The sequence below is a fragment of the Tripterygium wilfordii genome, chromosome 8, assembly GCF_013401445.1.
Source record: "Tripterygium wilfordii isolate XIE 37 chromosome 8, ASM1340144v1, whole genome shotgun sequence".
NCBI classification, from domain to species: Eukaryota; Viridiplantae; Streptophyta; class Magnoliopsida; order Celastrales; family Celastraceae; genus Tripterygium; species Tripterygium wilfordii.
The window spans coordinates 10,109,044-10,123,339 of NC_052239.1; the positions used below are offsets into that span (position 1 = coordinate 10,109,044).

Consider the following 14,296-nt stretch of genomic DNA (forward strand, 5'->3'; position numbering starts at 1 on the left):
GAGACATCCCCTGGCTATTTAAGGTGTGATGTGACAACTAAAAGGGCCTGGTTTAAGAGTTAATTACATAAATGCCATAGAACTCTTTGTTTCCTTACGTTTAAGCTGTTGGCATTGGGTGGGACTAGGACACGTATTTGGCAAAATATTTAATTAAGTTTTAAAATAATAAAATATTGGTTTAGTTGGGAGGGAGTGGAGGGATTGAGTTGGCTAATTTGACTTTTGGTCAGATAGATTTTGCCCCAGAAAGAATCAAAATCAAAGTGCCAAGGGGCTTTGATCTGCGGTATACATGGGCTAACACCTGCCCAGTTAATTCGCACACGAATTTAGTTTCACCACAGACTTAATTAATATACTCGAAATTATTTTTAACACACATATTGAGCTTCCCAAATTATCATTTCTTATATATTAATTACATAATATTTAATATCCTAAACTATCATCCCCACCTAGCCACGTATCTGATTTTCTTCACCTACTACTGTCAGTTAAAACAAACATATACCCATCTTCATTAGCAAGCATTTGTTCATATCTAGACCTCCCTCTAATATTTCACTAGTAGGTTTACTGGAGGAAGAATGATGAATTGGAAGGCTCCATGTCATCATGGCACGTGCTAGACAAAATCTAAGAGAAATCATGCGGAGGTGTGACTCACCATAGAAACAAGAAACCTTGATAGATTAAAGATATAAATTGATCTTTAGCCAATTTAGTTGTATGGAGAAAAAAAAAGAAGGGTAAAAAAAGTAAACAAGTTTTAAGGTAATTTCATAGAACGATAATTTAATAAACTTCATTTTTTTTAAAAATGTGCGCGCAATGAGTTCAACTTCGTGTGCGAATAGCAACTCTCGATATATAATTCTTCTATTTAGTCTACATCTAATACACTAATACATTCGCATTCTGAATTAAGGTTTAGCCCTACTCAATCCACTTAAAGTATTGTTCGCTTTAAGCCTAAAGTTCGTATAATTTTGTCTTTTAAAAAGACTCTCAAATTTTTGAGATTGGACAATATCTTATAAATCACATCACTTGGTTTTCACCAAACGACTTGGGACTTCTTACTCTCAACAATGCATGAGTTTTTTCATATGCGCTCATAGGCTAAAATTTATATATATATATATACACACTTATTGTGGGAGACACATATTAGAGCCTAATGTTCAATAAATTTACAAATGTAAACTTCGGCTTCCTTCATAAGGATATATATATATATATATATATATATATATATATTCACTAATGACCTTAATAGGGTTAGGGTGATCCTTAAGGCTACGACCTTTGAAAATGTCGATAATTGCGCCAATTACTACTCACAAAAGTCCGTTTGGTGTGTAAGCTTTGAGTGGTTTCAAAGATCGATCATTCTACATAAAAGAAAAGAAGCAAGTTTTATATTTCATATTATTATTTATTACTTTGTTGTAATTAATTTGTTGCACTGTTTAATTGGTTTGTGTTAGGAATGGTCTCCCAACCTCAAACTTGACTATCCTTGTAAAATAATGTGCACTTTCCCAAATCCAAGTCTAAACTCAATCCATCATATGGTTTCCAGGCCTTTCAAGGCCCATGACTTTATAAAGCATCTTACTAAGTCCATGAGCTTAAAACTTGTCCATTAAATCTTAATGAACATTATTTGTATTCCATTTTTTATTAAGTACACCACACTCTAACGTGTTTTTAAATAGTTAATGGGGCATACTTAATAAAAAATAGGGTATAAATAATGTTATCTAAATATTTATTTTAACGATATGAGACTTTTTCTCTAATAGTTTGGAAAAGTCCAATTTTAGTTACATGCTAAGACAGAGGCGGTGATGATGGAGACCTTACAGTCTTGCACCATAAATGGAGCTAAACACACATTGGTGTGGACAATTCAATTAATTAGACCATTGAAAGCAACATTTGAAGAGAAGGAATTTTGTTCCACGAAAATGTGAATGGTCGAATTTATTTTGGCCTTATCAGAAGGTTATGAACTTGATTCTCATTAAAAATAAGACCCTTATAGACATACGTTGAGACTTAGTCAAACTTATCATCATGTCTCTATATTAGAAACTTCTACAAGTGCGGGCCTGGGCCTAAGTTTAGATTCGAATTGGATGTCCAGAGCATAAATTCGTGCATTGTCATTCTCGGTTTGAAAAAAAAAAAAAATAATAAAAACCAGTGTCAACCCTACTCCTAAAACAAATATTGATGACAAAATAATGAAATGAAATAAAACAAATATTGATGATAAAATAATGAACTGAAAATAATTAGAATTATTGGATACGTATCATTTGTCTTAAAACTTTGGAGATGACTAACAATTGAAACTTTAATGTTAGAAAATCAATTAGGATTGATTGTCCAAGTGCAATGAATATGAAGATATGCCTTATCTGGAAATTATTAATTTTAAAATACTTAATTACATTACTTTCAATTCTATTAAAGCGTAGAATACCTTTTTTTGTGGAAATATCGTTGAGTAATATATTTTTTATTGGAATCGAATCTTATGTACTCATATGTTTAACCCAGTGGATTGTCAACCGAACCACCTCTCGTTGATAAGTGCAGAATAATTAAATAGTAAGGCTTTTTTTCTTCGGAAGTTCGAATTGCCCCAACGACTAGAATTCAATAACAAGTGCGAAAATCAAGATTTTAAAGTACAAAACAAAAACAAAAAAGGAAATGAAAAATAGAAAAATAAACAGAATTAATTTCAATTATTTTAATTAGCATGGGGACACAAAGACAGGCGCTTCAAATGCGCGTCGCATGAACATTCGTTATTGTTAAGCAACACTGACTCGCACAGATTTTTTATGGGCACAAATATTATAAGTAGCATACTCGTGAGAGCACCATACAATTTCAACTCAAACGATCCGAAGAGTTATTATTCGTTTTCGGCTTAAGGCCTATATAATTTTGTCTTAAGTGAGGGAGATTGAATATTTACTTATAAGATCTATATTGATAAGTGGTAACTAATACGTATTGTCTGTTTGACACAACAAAAGTGGAAGCGGATCCGCTTTCGGCGTCCGCTGTGCCAAACAGCACAGCGGAACCAACAGATCCGCTGGCGCAAAGAGCTTCTTTTGCAGCTTTTATTTTTTTTAATTTTTTAATGCGTGGGTCCCACACTTTTATATAAAGTATTATTATTTAATGATTTAAATATAATTATATTTTAATAAAAATTATAAATTAATATTATTTATGCATTTATAATTATTATAACAGTAAATTTAATATTGAAATAAAATAATTAAAATTTTAAAATACAAAAAAATATACTTTTAATTTAATAATTATACTTCTAAATTAGTAGTTATAATACATAAAAATATCTTAATTTTTATATAAAAATATTTAATAATGTATACCTAAAAATAATATAAATAAAAAATATATTTATTTCATTAAATTTACTAACAAATTTAATATATAATATTATAAATCTAATATTATAATACTTTAATTCAACAACATTTCCGCTAACATCAATTTTTAGTTCACCAACACCTCACAGAATATTTCACAACTTTAAGCTCATCTTTTTTTTTACAGCATTTCCGTTAATATTGAAAATCAATTTTTTTCGCTCTACCAAACAGAGCCCTAATTGATATGGAATAGAATTCTTAACACTCCCTTCACTTGTGAATTCAGTTATATGAGGTCTAACAAGTGTACATTGGTAGAGACTGATAGATTTACTCGGTCCGCATCTCTAAACTTGTCTAACATACGTGATTCGTGGGTGATTTGTATAGGCTCGATCAGTTTACTCGGTGCGTATCAAAAAGATAATGACTACGATTCTCAAATAAAAATTAAATGTTGACTATTCAACCCACACGTGGCATTTTACCATTTCCCACATTTCTGTCAACACCGTCCGATGCCATGTCCCCTTGTTTAAGTCACTAAAACCATCATCATTAATCATTACAAAGTAAACATCCCAAGCCCCCACATAAATAAATACCAACAACTAATTTCTCCGTGATTTATTCGATTGCCTAAACAGTTTTACATAGAAATTGAACTCAATTTTCTTTGGAAAAAAAAAACAAAAATGTTAATAATTTCAAAAAAAAATTTCAACTATTCCAAATGTTGAGTGTTACGTATGGTATAATGAGAGGGATGGGCGTGATTGCCACGGGAGCTCCTCTATGTATTCCAATCGGTGTAGCGACTCTTGAACGAATTTTCAACGGTCCTGTAAATACTCATACAACATCTCCTATTCATGAATCAACGTCCCATCTAATGTTGAGATAAACATACATGATTTATGTGAAATTTTAGAACCGTGGGTCGCTTATGTCTCACATGATCCATAATTCCACATGAAATCATGAGCGTCAATTTTAACATTTGAAATAGCCGTAACAAAAAAATATTGAAATTCGTAAGATTGGTAAAATGAAGAAGCCGCCTAACTCATTTGAGTGGTGGAATCTAGGGATTTGAGAATCATGGCATGTGTCTCATTTGCCTTGCAACAAAAATGCAGCAAAACAGCAGCAGCCCCACTAGTGGTTTAGACGTCCTTGGTTGAAGTCTTTTTTTATGGTTAGATGGGTTCATTGTCTAACAAGAATCGCATCTCTTAATTGTCAATTGAGTCTTTAGAAAAGTAGGCAATCACATCACTATAAAATGGACCTAAACTACCAATAATTACTTCAATTTGTGTCAAACTTATTGATTGACACAACTCTAAAGTACTCCAAAGTGACCAAACTAAAGATGGAAATGGAAGTTTGTGTTAAATTGTCGTTATTCGAATGCTTTGGATTTTAAGATAATTTAAAGTAGGCAATCACTTGGGAGATAGTCTAGTTGGTGAATATTTTTGGGGGTCAAATGTATGGATTCGGGAGATATTGAGTTCGATTCTCACCAATAACAATATCCTTGTAACCACGCGTTGAACTTTTACCCAACTTACCTTATTGTTTGGTGAGAAATTTTTATACACATGATGTTTGACGCAATATTGTGAGTGGTTTAGACACCCTATTAAATTTTGTTGTGTATTTTCGAATGTTCTTAAAATTTCTAAGAATCTCAATCGAGCTCTCGAAATTTTTCCGGACTGAGCCTGATGACACTATTTAAAGTGATTATACTGTTAATCATATTTTTGCATAAATTTGATTGAGTTCGAATCAAATAGGCATCGATGCAATTGATTTTGATTCGAGAAAGATGAGAAATGAATTCCACAACAAAAAAAATAAAAAATTATGACTAAACAAAGTCTAAACACACATTATTCCTCTCAAACCAATTGATATGTTTTTGTTTCAAGGGGCAAACATTGCTGATGCCTCGGCCGACACAACAATTGCGCTGTTCAACTTCTTTGACTCCAAAGTAAGTTTGGTAGCGTGTGGAGTCTTTTGTCTTTTTCATTTCGACAACTTGGGCCTCATCTACCTTGGGCTGGATCAGATAGGCCAACTTGAGCCCAGGAGTTTGTTATGAACACTCCAGGTCCAATAAGCTACTGGACTGGAGCTGTTATGGCGTTGCATGGAAATTGTTACAATATTTTTTTATCATATAAACTACTATACCCGTTTTTTTTTAACCGAAAACGACATCACTGGCTAGACTTTTCTATTTTGGAGATCCAAGTTGGGTGTAAAAATTCAGACTGAACAAGCCGCGCACACAACAACCTATCAACATATAAGTTGGGTCAAGGCGCAACACGAAATCTAACGATGATAGATTTCACTGGATCGGACCACAAAAACCATGCATGCATACACTTTTGGCTGAAATCGATAACCATTTTTCTGTAACCAATAATTCCCAGCCCAACATACCCACCGAACAGTTAGGCCAGCTCTAAACTCAGGCCACCAATCCAGTCCTAGTCCGGGCTGAAGCCCTTACGGGAAATAACAACGAAATTGCTGGACGTGAGAGTTAAACTTGTGACCTCCCGTATTTACAAAGAATTGCCACAATCAACTTCACCATCTCAACCAAAGTTTCTTTGTTCGAAGCGGATAACAAGCCAGAGGTTGTTTAATCTTATTTTGTACCGACTTTTATCAATAGCTTGTGATACTAATTAATACATCAGAAGCTTAAATACTTGTTATTTATTATACATAACAATGTACTATACTTGTTGTACAGGTGATCCCATTAAAGCTGCAGTACCAATCCAAGATTTTTTTCTCCTTCTATGGATCAGTTAGGCCTTGTATACCAGTTCCTGCAAGTTTGTTAACCAGAGCCAATGCATTACTAGTGATGTAACTGGCTCTTATAACCCTATTTCGAAGCACCTTCACTTGCACTCGCTCTGCATTTTGGCCTTCAAAGCCATCCAAGCAAGTGTCTGCATCAGTAAGAGCAGCACTTAACCATGTTGTTAGGTCCTCAATCTCATTGTCAAAGTTTCTGGCATTAAGCCTTCTTAGAACACCAAGTGATCCGTGAAGGCGATCGATCGCGTCCTGAAAGCACTCAGAGCAATCAGAGAGTGCAACTATGTTTCTTCTTCCTTGAAATCTTTTGATCCTTTTCAGTTTAATCAAGTAAAGATCGACACTTTTTGCCTCTCCAATCGCCACCGACACGCCGGCCCTAGCCCACCGGCTAGGGCTTCTCTTAGCAGTGGTTGAGAATGATGCAAGTGAGTGGACACAGAGGTCTTGATATTTAGTCACACTGCATGCTTCTTGTACATAACTGTTTGTGTGATGATCATAAGCTGAGTGGCATGTATTGATGGTTAAGACAAAGAATATGGAAGCTATGAGATTGATTAGGATTGGCATGTCTATGTGTTTGATGGTGTAGTGAGGTTTGAGGTCTGGGTTGTGAGGTTTATAAGGTGTTTTTTCAGGTGATGAGTTGGAAAGAGAGAAGTTTTTGTACAGGTGGGTTTGATAGAGAAGCAAGAGCCTGGTGATTGTAATAAAGAGGCGTAGATTTGGGTGATCTCAATTAGGTCAAGACTAGTGAAGTAACATGTGAATGCATGAATGGGTCATTAATAAGGAAAATAAGAATAGTGCTTGAGACTCTAAAATGTGACCCCTAAAATAATTTCACTAATATGGAGTGTTAGATGTGAAGTGGGTCTTACATATGTGTTTTTAATCAATGACAATTTTAATGTCACATAGATTTGGAGACCTTTAGGGGTTATATTTTGAGGGTCTCTAGCATTGTTCGACAAATAATTGTGTGAGAATGTGAGAAATGGAGAGTTCTTATGAGTGAAGTTTAGGTTAAGATCCATAATTTTATCTTTCTTTAGCACAACTCACCTTGTGAAGTTCTTCCTTTTCCATTAAATGATGTATTATCTTCATATTTTGGGCTCGAGCAATGTTACAGACCCTCAATTTATGACCCCCCATCTCACCTCAATCCACGTGGAATATGGGATGATCATTAATTATAAACACACATCTATGACCCCTTAACATCGAAGACTTCCACATAGATTGAGGGTAAAATGAGATTCATAAATTAGGGACTCAAATATTTTTCTTTGGGCTGGCCTAGAGAAATTTGGACGAAAGGCCCAGACTCCAAACCGTCCATTGGGCTTTGCTATTGTAATCAGAAGGCCTACTTAAGTAGTCTTACTTATATTGGGCTTAAACTTCGGGCCGAGACCTACCCAATTAGTTATCTCCATAAAGCCTAAGACCCAATCGGTGTAAAACCTCTGGGAACAGATTTCAACAGTAGTAGCAGGTAGACATGGAGAAGCATTCTCCTTCCATTGCTAGGGTTTGAATGGAAGTGTCTACTTATTTACTAAATTTCATAAAATCTTCGGTATTCCGAATCTGCAGCAGATGAAGAACATTGCAAATTTGCATTCCATTTGTAATGAGTTTAGCCACATTTATAATTACTCAAAAACACAATGCTGGGAAACAATGCAAATTTCTTGTAGTTTTGGATGAGATCTAGAACTCAAGACAAGTCAATCAAAACAAGCATGGCCGTCAATAATGAAACAAGAATCTTGCATGGCCCTTCAAGAATACATCCTTTGCTGATTTGCAAAGCTATCCTCAGCCGTGATGGATAAAGGTACAAACTTCCTCTCCTTAAACAGACTTTTGAAGTAGATCTTCAGAAGGAATTTCAAGGGTTGCTCCTGCATGCTCCTTATCTGCCTTTACTTCTGCACCAACCAGTATAGCAAAACAGAGTCAGGATTCATACATGGATTGTTGCTGATAAAGTTCCAAAGCTGAGACCTTCCTTTGGTCCCAAGAGCTTCTTCGACTTTGCGGAGATTATATTAGAGGTCGGATTTGGTATTTAGATATTATTTGTATCAACAAGTTCTGGGGCAAGACAAATAGAAATGATCTAGAAATGATGAAACGATAAGAACAAAATTTATTCATTTCGATTATGAGATGCTTATGCAATGTAACCATATAAGTATTTCAAAAAAAAAAAAAAGGTAACCATATAAGGGCTTTAGATGTCTCTTCCACAGTGGGAATGCTACCAGTAGTCCAGTACCACCTAAGTGTGTTTTTTCCCGAGAACGAAAACATACAAATTTATCCTTTAAACATCAAACATGGACCTAACTCAAGCATCATACCCGTGGGCAAAGATATTACTACTAATGGGAATCGAATTCAAAACCACCTCCCAAGTCATAGGGTTTGATTTCAGAGAGATTCATAAACTAGGCTATCATCCAAGTGGTTAGTACTACCTAACTTCGGAATAGCAAAATTACCAAAAGTTATGATAACGCCGTAGCAGTTGTTCATAATTTTTTATCTTGAACATAGAGGTCTAAGAAGTGCCTGAAATGAGCTGCTACTAATTGCCTAGAGCTTTCAAGCACATGATTTCAACTCATTTTAAGTTTTTCCAATGGTTTGGGATGCAAATAAGAACAACTTCAATTCTCCAATCATTCCAAATATTCTCTCTTTAGGATTCATGCATCCAACCACCACAAATGTTTGGGATCTAGATGCTTTGTAATGCTTCTGACTATATAGTCCTAAATAATGTCTAACTCCAATCTACTGTATTTAACATTCCCAAAGAAAATCAACCAACACTTCTTCGCAAAAACAACAGTGTTTTGTGTGTTGTAGTATAACAGAGACAATTTGACAAACATATGATGTGCAGAAAGAAACAACAGGACTAGGCGCATCACAGCATAATAAACGACTGTATAAGATCTGTAAGATTAATGTTAAATTAGAATTTCGAAAGTACCGTAGCCTCCTCGTTCATTGAGTTTGGCTTGGACGATCATAGTGGAAATAAATTGCGAGGCCTCGCGCGCCTCTTCAAGGAGTCGTTGGATCTCGGCGTCGGATGTTACATGACGGCTCTCCTCAAGTTTCTTCCTGACCTCCGACGCCGACGCGTTTAACATCAAAGTGTCGCCGGCAAATGATTTACAAGTCGCTTTAAGTAGCGCTCTGTACGCGCTCAGTGCTTCTCCTCTCACCATCTCTCTTCTCGTTACTCCTCCAGCACTCCTGTCTGCCTGCCATCCCTACACGCCCAACTATACAGGTTGCTAACTAAACGGCGCCGTTTTCCAACACATTTCATGTCGAATTTTAAACGAACTCGTTGCGTTGCGTTGGTTGTTTACACACTATTACTTGTACCTCCCATATAGACCTAAACTATCTAAACTCAAGCTGTTTAATCATAGCGTACAAAAATTTACAAAAATTTCTCATCGACACATAATAAGTTGAAATAACGCGTTACCATAAATATATTGTTCCAAACGAGAAAAATATTCATGTCTTGTATATCATGTCATACGTTGATGTGGTATATCAACCTATGAAATGTCACCATATTATTAATTATGATTGATACACAACATCAACGTTACATACGAATTCCTGTCAAACCCAGAGTTTTTCACCTGTACATTTAACAAATTCGATTTACTATTCACCGCACATAAGAAATCCTTCATGCATTGACTCACGGCTCGCAGAAGTTGTGGCCTCCATAGCTCATGGATATGCCTATGGGAATTGGAACACTCTCACAAAAGTCATCAAGCAGAGAGGGGCTTGCCACAATAATGCAAAATAAGCTTCCTGAATCTCGTCGAAACAGCACGAGCAATAGAATCAGATAGACCTTTTCATCGGGTATAAGAGAGAATGCCCAAAAGATTCCATCTTATCAGCAAAAAAAGCAGCTATCTTGAGTCGACAACCATTCTATAATCATGCTTCTTCCGACGAAATCTATGGTGAGCTTTCTGATCAGCGAATGTATTCTCCCCAACCATCTCCTTCTTAGAGTCTGCATCTGTTGAAGTAGAACACAACGAGAAAATCAGATGAAGATGAAAAGTAAAAATAATCAACTTCAACTTCTTATAGTTGAATTAACAAATAATCAGGTAAAACATGTCTATCGATGAAACAGCAACACATTAGATTTCCATCACTTAAAGTATCTAGGTTTTTTTTCCACAAGTCTTCTCATTTCAACATTTCTAAGGACACCATTTGCCTCAACGACATTCAGTTGCTTGGATAACGAATCTACAATCAGTTGAATAGGCACGATCAAAAAAAAATGTTCAATTCATTCCAAGAACAGAAGAGAGGCAATATAAACAATGGAAATCTTAACTTAGGATTCATTTCTAAGAAGATAACGGTCCAATGTCTAATACAAATCACAAAACCCAAACAGAATCACGTGCACTTCTACTTCTGTTAAAGAAAGTTGTATATTATAACTCTACAATGCGTAGAGGTGTCTTTGATCCATGACCACTATAGAATCCTTTCAAGAACATTAGTTCGTAGTCAGGCCTTCGATGACACAACTACAAAGAGCATTCTTCATGTATAACATGGCCCTTTCACAGAAATATTTTCCACAAAATCCTTGTTTAGAAAACTAATTCCCCCAAAAAAATACTCCTGATTGATGATATTTCACTACTCATGATGATGGTTAATGGCTATAAACCGTTGATAGTGACAGTTGACATTGAGATGACGATTTTCCAATTCAATTAGCAACTGTCAGTAATTAACAGCGGTTATTAGCAACCAGAACATAATTTTCAACAATCAATCAGCAGTGGTGATCAGTGGTGGCTCCCAACAGCTCATTCTGATAGCTAATAAGTGATTATTAAATACAGTTTAAAAATAATAATTTGTACCGACTCCAATAGACACCCATCCTTAATTGTAAGTAGATTTCTACATTTTAAAAGGACTTTTTCTGGTAACAATGCAAACCTAAATTTTTCTTGTGAATCAAGTATAACTCTGAAAAATTGAGCCAAATACTTATCCAAGCCCCATCAGCCCCAGTATATCAGGCTAAGCCCCCACAAAAAAGAAGAATCTTTAGCTGGCAGGACCATTCCAATATAGAAAAAAGGACCACCACCACAATAATAATACTATTATTTCCAATACACAACCATACATAAAACGTCTGCTTTCAAGAAAGTCCACATTTTAGCTACTATGGCTAACCCAGTCTCCTCTGCTTGATCCCATCAGCTATATTGCACAGCACCACCACCTCTACCACCACACAGCTATCCTAAAATCATTTAAGTTCAACAACGAGTATTCATTCACTATTCCATAAAATTCTATTGAAGCAAGGTCAGAGACTCAGAGGGGTTCCAATCAAATCCCCAGCAGAGGAATATACTAAAACATACGCACATAATGGAGATTTGAGGTAAATGGCATATAGAGAAACAAATTTAAGGCAAAACGGAAAAATATTATCGGAGAATTTAAGGACTAGACACTTCCAAAGAGTTTTAGGGTTGATAGCTGTTAGTGACAGAGAGTCCAAATGAGACCTGGGGAAAGAAGTTATGATTGTCAGGTAATATCTACATGAAGACATCAATTGTCCATATCGACTTTGTAAGATTGACAGCCTTTTACAGACACAGGGTCAAAATCAACCAAATATAGGGAAATATAGTTGTAATGGTTGAAGCTAATGCACCTCTTGATCAGATACCCTAATCTAGTAAGGTCAGCTACTCAGAAAAGAAAGCAGAGAGACAAAATGTAATGCTTTACGGCCATAAGAAGTAGCAGACCACAAGCTTGTTAATTTCAAATCATAAGTGAGGCCGCAAGGTAACAAAACAAGACTGGAATGGACATGTAAGACTCTTCTTTTTAATAAGAAGGAACCCAACCAAGACACAACCACAATGGACTCCGCCTTACATGGTAAACCCCAGATATGTGAGTCCTCCCTCTCAGAACGCACCAGGCAATTATAGGAACTTTGGCCCATGGGGATGGTTCCCAAGAAATTTTACTTGTTGTAGTAGTTGAACCTAGGATCGCTTGCCTTGGCAAGAGTTAATTATTAAACTTACCATCAAACCAACTCCCTTAGAGTTGTAACTCTTAACCATACAGGCGGAATCCTGCCTTCACCCAATTACTCCAATGGTCGCTGGTGCTAAAACATTCAACGGTCATAACTTATTGAAAACAAAGTATTTGATTAACTGCATTTTTCCAAATATATTCCCGCACCTCCATTAATATGAGTATATGACGACAAAAACAGATCCAAGATAAGCTAGATCCTTGTAACCTTTCCGCTTCAACTTGGTAAAGGAAAGAAGTTGCGGCCAATTATGCAGAACTATATCAAAACCACCATGGACTCCATCTAACAGAGCAACAAAATATAAAGACGAGCTCAAAAATGAAATCCATAGAATCTTATGAAAAACTAAGCCAACTCCTGCATACCTCCAAGTTGCAGGCCCCAAAACAACAAACGCGCATCTTCCTCCTCCTCATCAAGCTCATCTTCATACCCAAACTCTGCATCTCCGCGATATCCCGGTTCACTTCCATACCCTGACTCATTCCCTTGAGCATCAAAACCCCCACCAAATTGCCCAAACCCTCCCCCCAAATTCTCCTTCTCCCCGCTCCCCCCATCCTTCTCCCGCCTCGAATTCTTGGCCTCACTCTGATCTGACGCCCAATTCGCATCCCCATTCCCAAACAGCTCACCACTCGAGTCAGTCCCGATCGCCAGCGGAAAGTCCGAGCAAGTACCATAGGCCGCCGACGCCCCAACAGAGCAGCACCGACGGTTCCTACTCCTGTCGCTACTCCGTCCCGACACCGATCGGGAACCCCTGCGGCGCCGCTTCCTGGCAATCAAACTAAGGCCGCTGCGGTTGTAAGGAGCAGCAGTGTTCGACTTGTCATCTTCGATGAGGCTGAGCTTGGACATGTCGATTGCGTCGACAGAGAAGGAAGTGGCGCGATCGGAGAGGCAGGGGCGCTTGGACTGTGCCCCATTGGAGGAGGAGGAGTAGGGTTTAGGGGTTTGAGGGGGATCGGAGTCAAGAGACTTGGACTGGAACGGATTCCATGATTGAAACTGGAAAGTACAGGAGCCTATGTAATGCCGTGATTTGTGCGACATGGCGACTTTGAGATTCAAAAGGTTTGATCGGTCGTTGGGTCGTCGGAAACCTCACCTTCTTCGAGTATCCGAGTGTGAATGGAAGTATAGACGCCGGCGATAGCTAGCTAGGGCGGATCCGAACTAGATTTTGGATCCTATTGATTGAAGCTTACTAGAGTGGATAGTGACTAGAGAGACCTCATGTGTGTCCGGGCTCGTGACACGTGTCCCTCGCAAAATATCACAATTTCGTTGGGTGGTAGGGATGGAAGCCCAAAATTTTATGGTCTGTAAAATCATTTCTATCACTTTACAATTTTTATAAATGTCTCAACAAAATTAATTGTGTTTTGATCAAAATTACGAGTTAAACGCATAATTTTTGCTAAAAAAATAAAAATTAAATTCATATCAAAAGAGGTATTGGATATCTCGAGTTTAATTTTCATTTCGAAAAAAAAAATCCTTCAATTCATAAAATATAAATATAATTTTTTAAATTCCTAATTTATCTATAGTGGTTCGAGTAGTCGATAGAGATTGTCACAATCCACATGATTTTTTCAACGGAGAATTCCCAACCCAACATAATTACCATACAACTAAACTGTCTAAATTAGAACTGACAAACCAACCAGCTATATGCACGACAACGAGGGATAACTAAATAAAAGTCTGATTAGTAAAATACAAAAAAAGGTCCACACCTTTCAGTGCAGATGTTCACGTGGTAAAATTGGAAGCTGGCCCTTGAAACAGGGCCCTCTACGAGCTCTTGGTCTCCAATCTA

General features: G+C 36.7%; 3 protein-coding genes across 4 annotated transcripts; all 3 read right to left on the bottom strand.

The window, feature by feature from the left end:
- Nucleotides 1-6,075: 6,075 nt before the first annotated feature.
- On the bottom strand, nucleotides 6,076-6,860 carry LOC120003231 (pectinesterase inhibitor 6-like). Its single transcript, XM_038852118.1, has one exon. It carries the CDS (start codon nucleotides 6,858-6,860, stop codon nucleotides 6,261-6,263), a length of 600 nt encoding a protein of 199 aa, XP_038708046.1. The 3' UTR covers nucleotides 6,076-6,260.
- A 1,027-nt stretch (nucleotides 6,861-7,887) lies between these two features.
- On the bottom strand, nucleotides 7,888-9,617 carry LOC120004280 (mitochondrial zinc maintenance protein 1, mitochondrial-like). Its single transcript, XM_038853582.1, has 2 exons — nucleotides 9,304-9,617; nucleotides 7,888-8,230 (listed from the first exon to the last, which is right to left on the bottom strand). Exons 1-2 carry the CDS (start codon nucleotides 9,542-9,544, stop codon nucleotides 8,154-8,156), a joined length of 318 nt encoding a protein of 105 aa, XP_038709510.1. The 5' UTR covers nucleotides 9,545-9,617; the 3' UTR covers nucleotides 7,888-8,153.
- Nucleotides 9,618-9,789: 172 nt separating this feature from the next.
- Nucleotides 9,790-13,686, bottom strand: LOC120003409. Of its 2 annotated transcripts, none has more exons than XM_038852390.1 (2): nucleotides 12,834-13,686; nucleotides 9,790-10,374 (listed from the first exon to the last, which is right to left on the bottom strand). In XM_038852390.1, exons 1-2 carry the CDS (start codon nucleotides 13,522-13,524, stop codon nucleotides 10,262-10,264), a joined length of 804 nt encoding a protein of 267 aa, XP_038708318.1. In that variant the 5' UTR covers nucleotides 13,525-13,686; the 3' UTR covers nucleotides 9,790-10,261. The 2 variants fall into 2 exon arrangements, with proteins under 2 accessions (XP_038708318.1, XP_038708316.1); XM_038852388.1 differs by having other exon boundaries at nucleotides 9,790-10,377; nucleotides 12,834-13,682.
- Nucleotides 13,687-14,296: the final 610 nt, after the last annotated feature.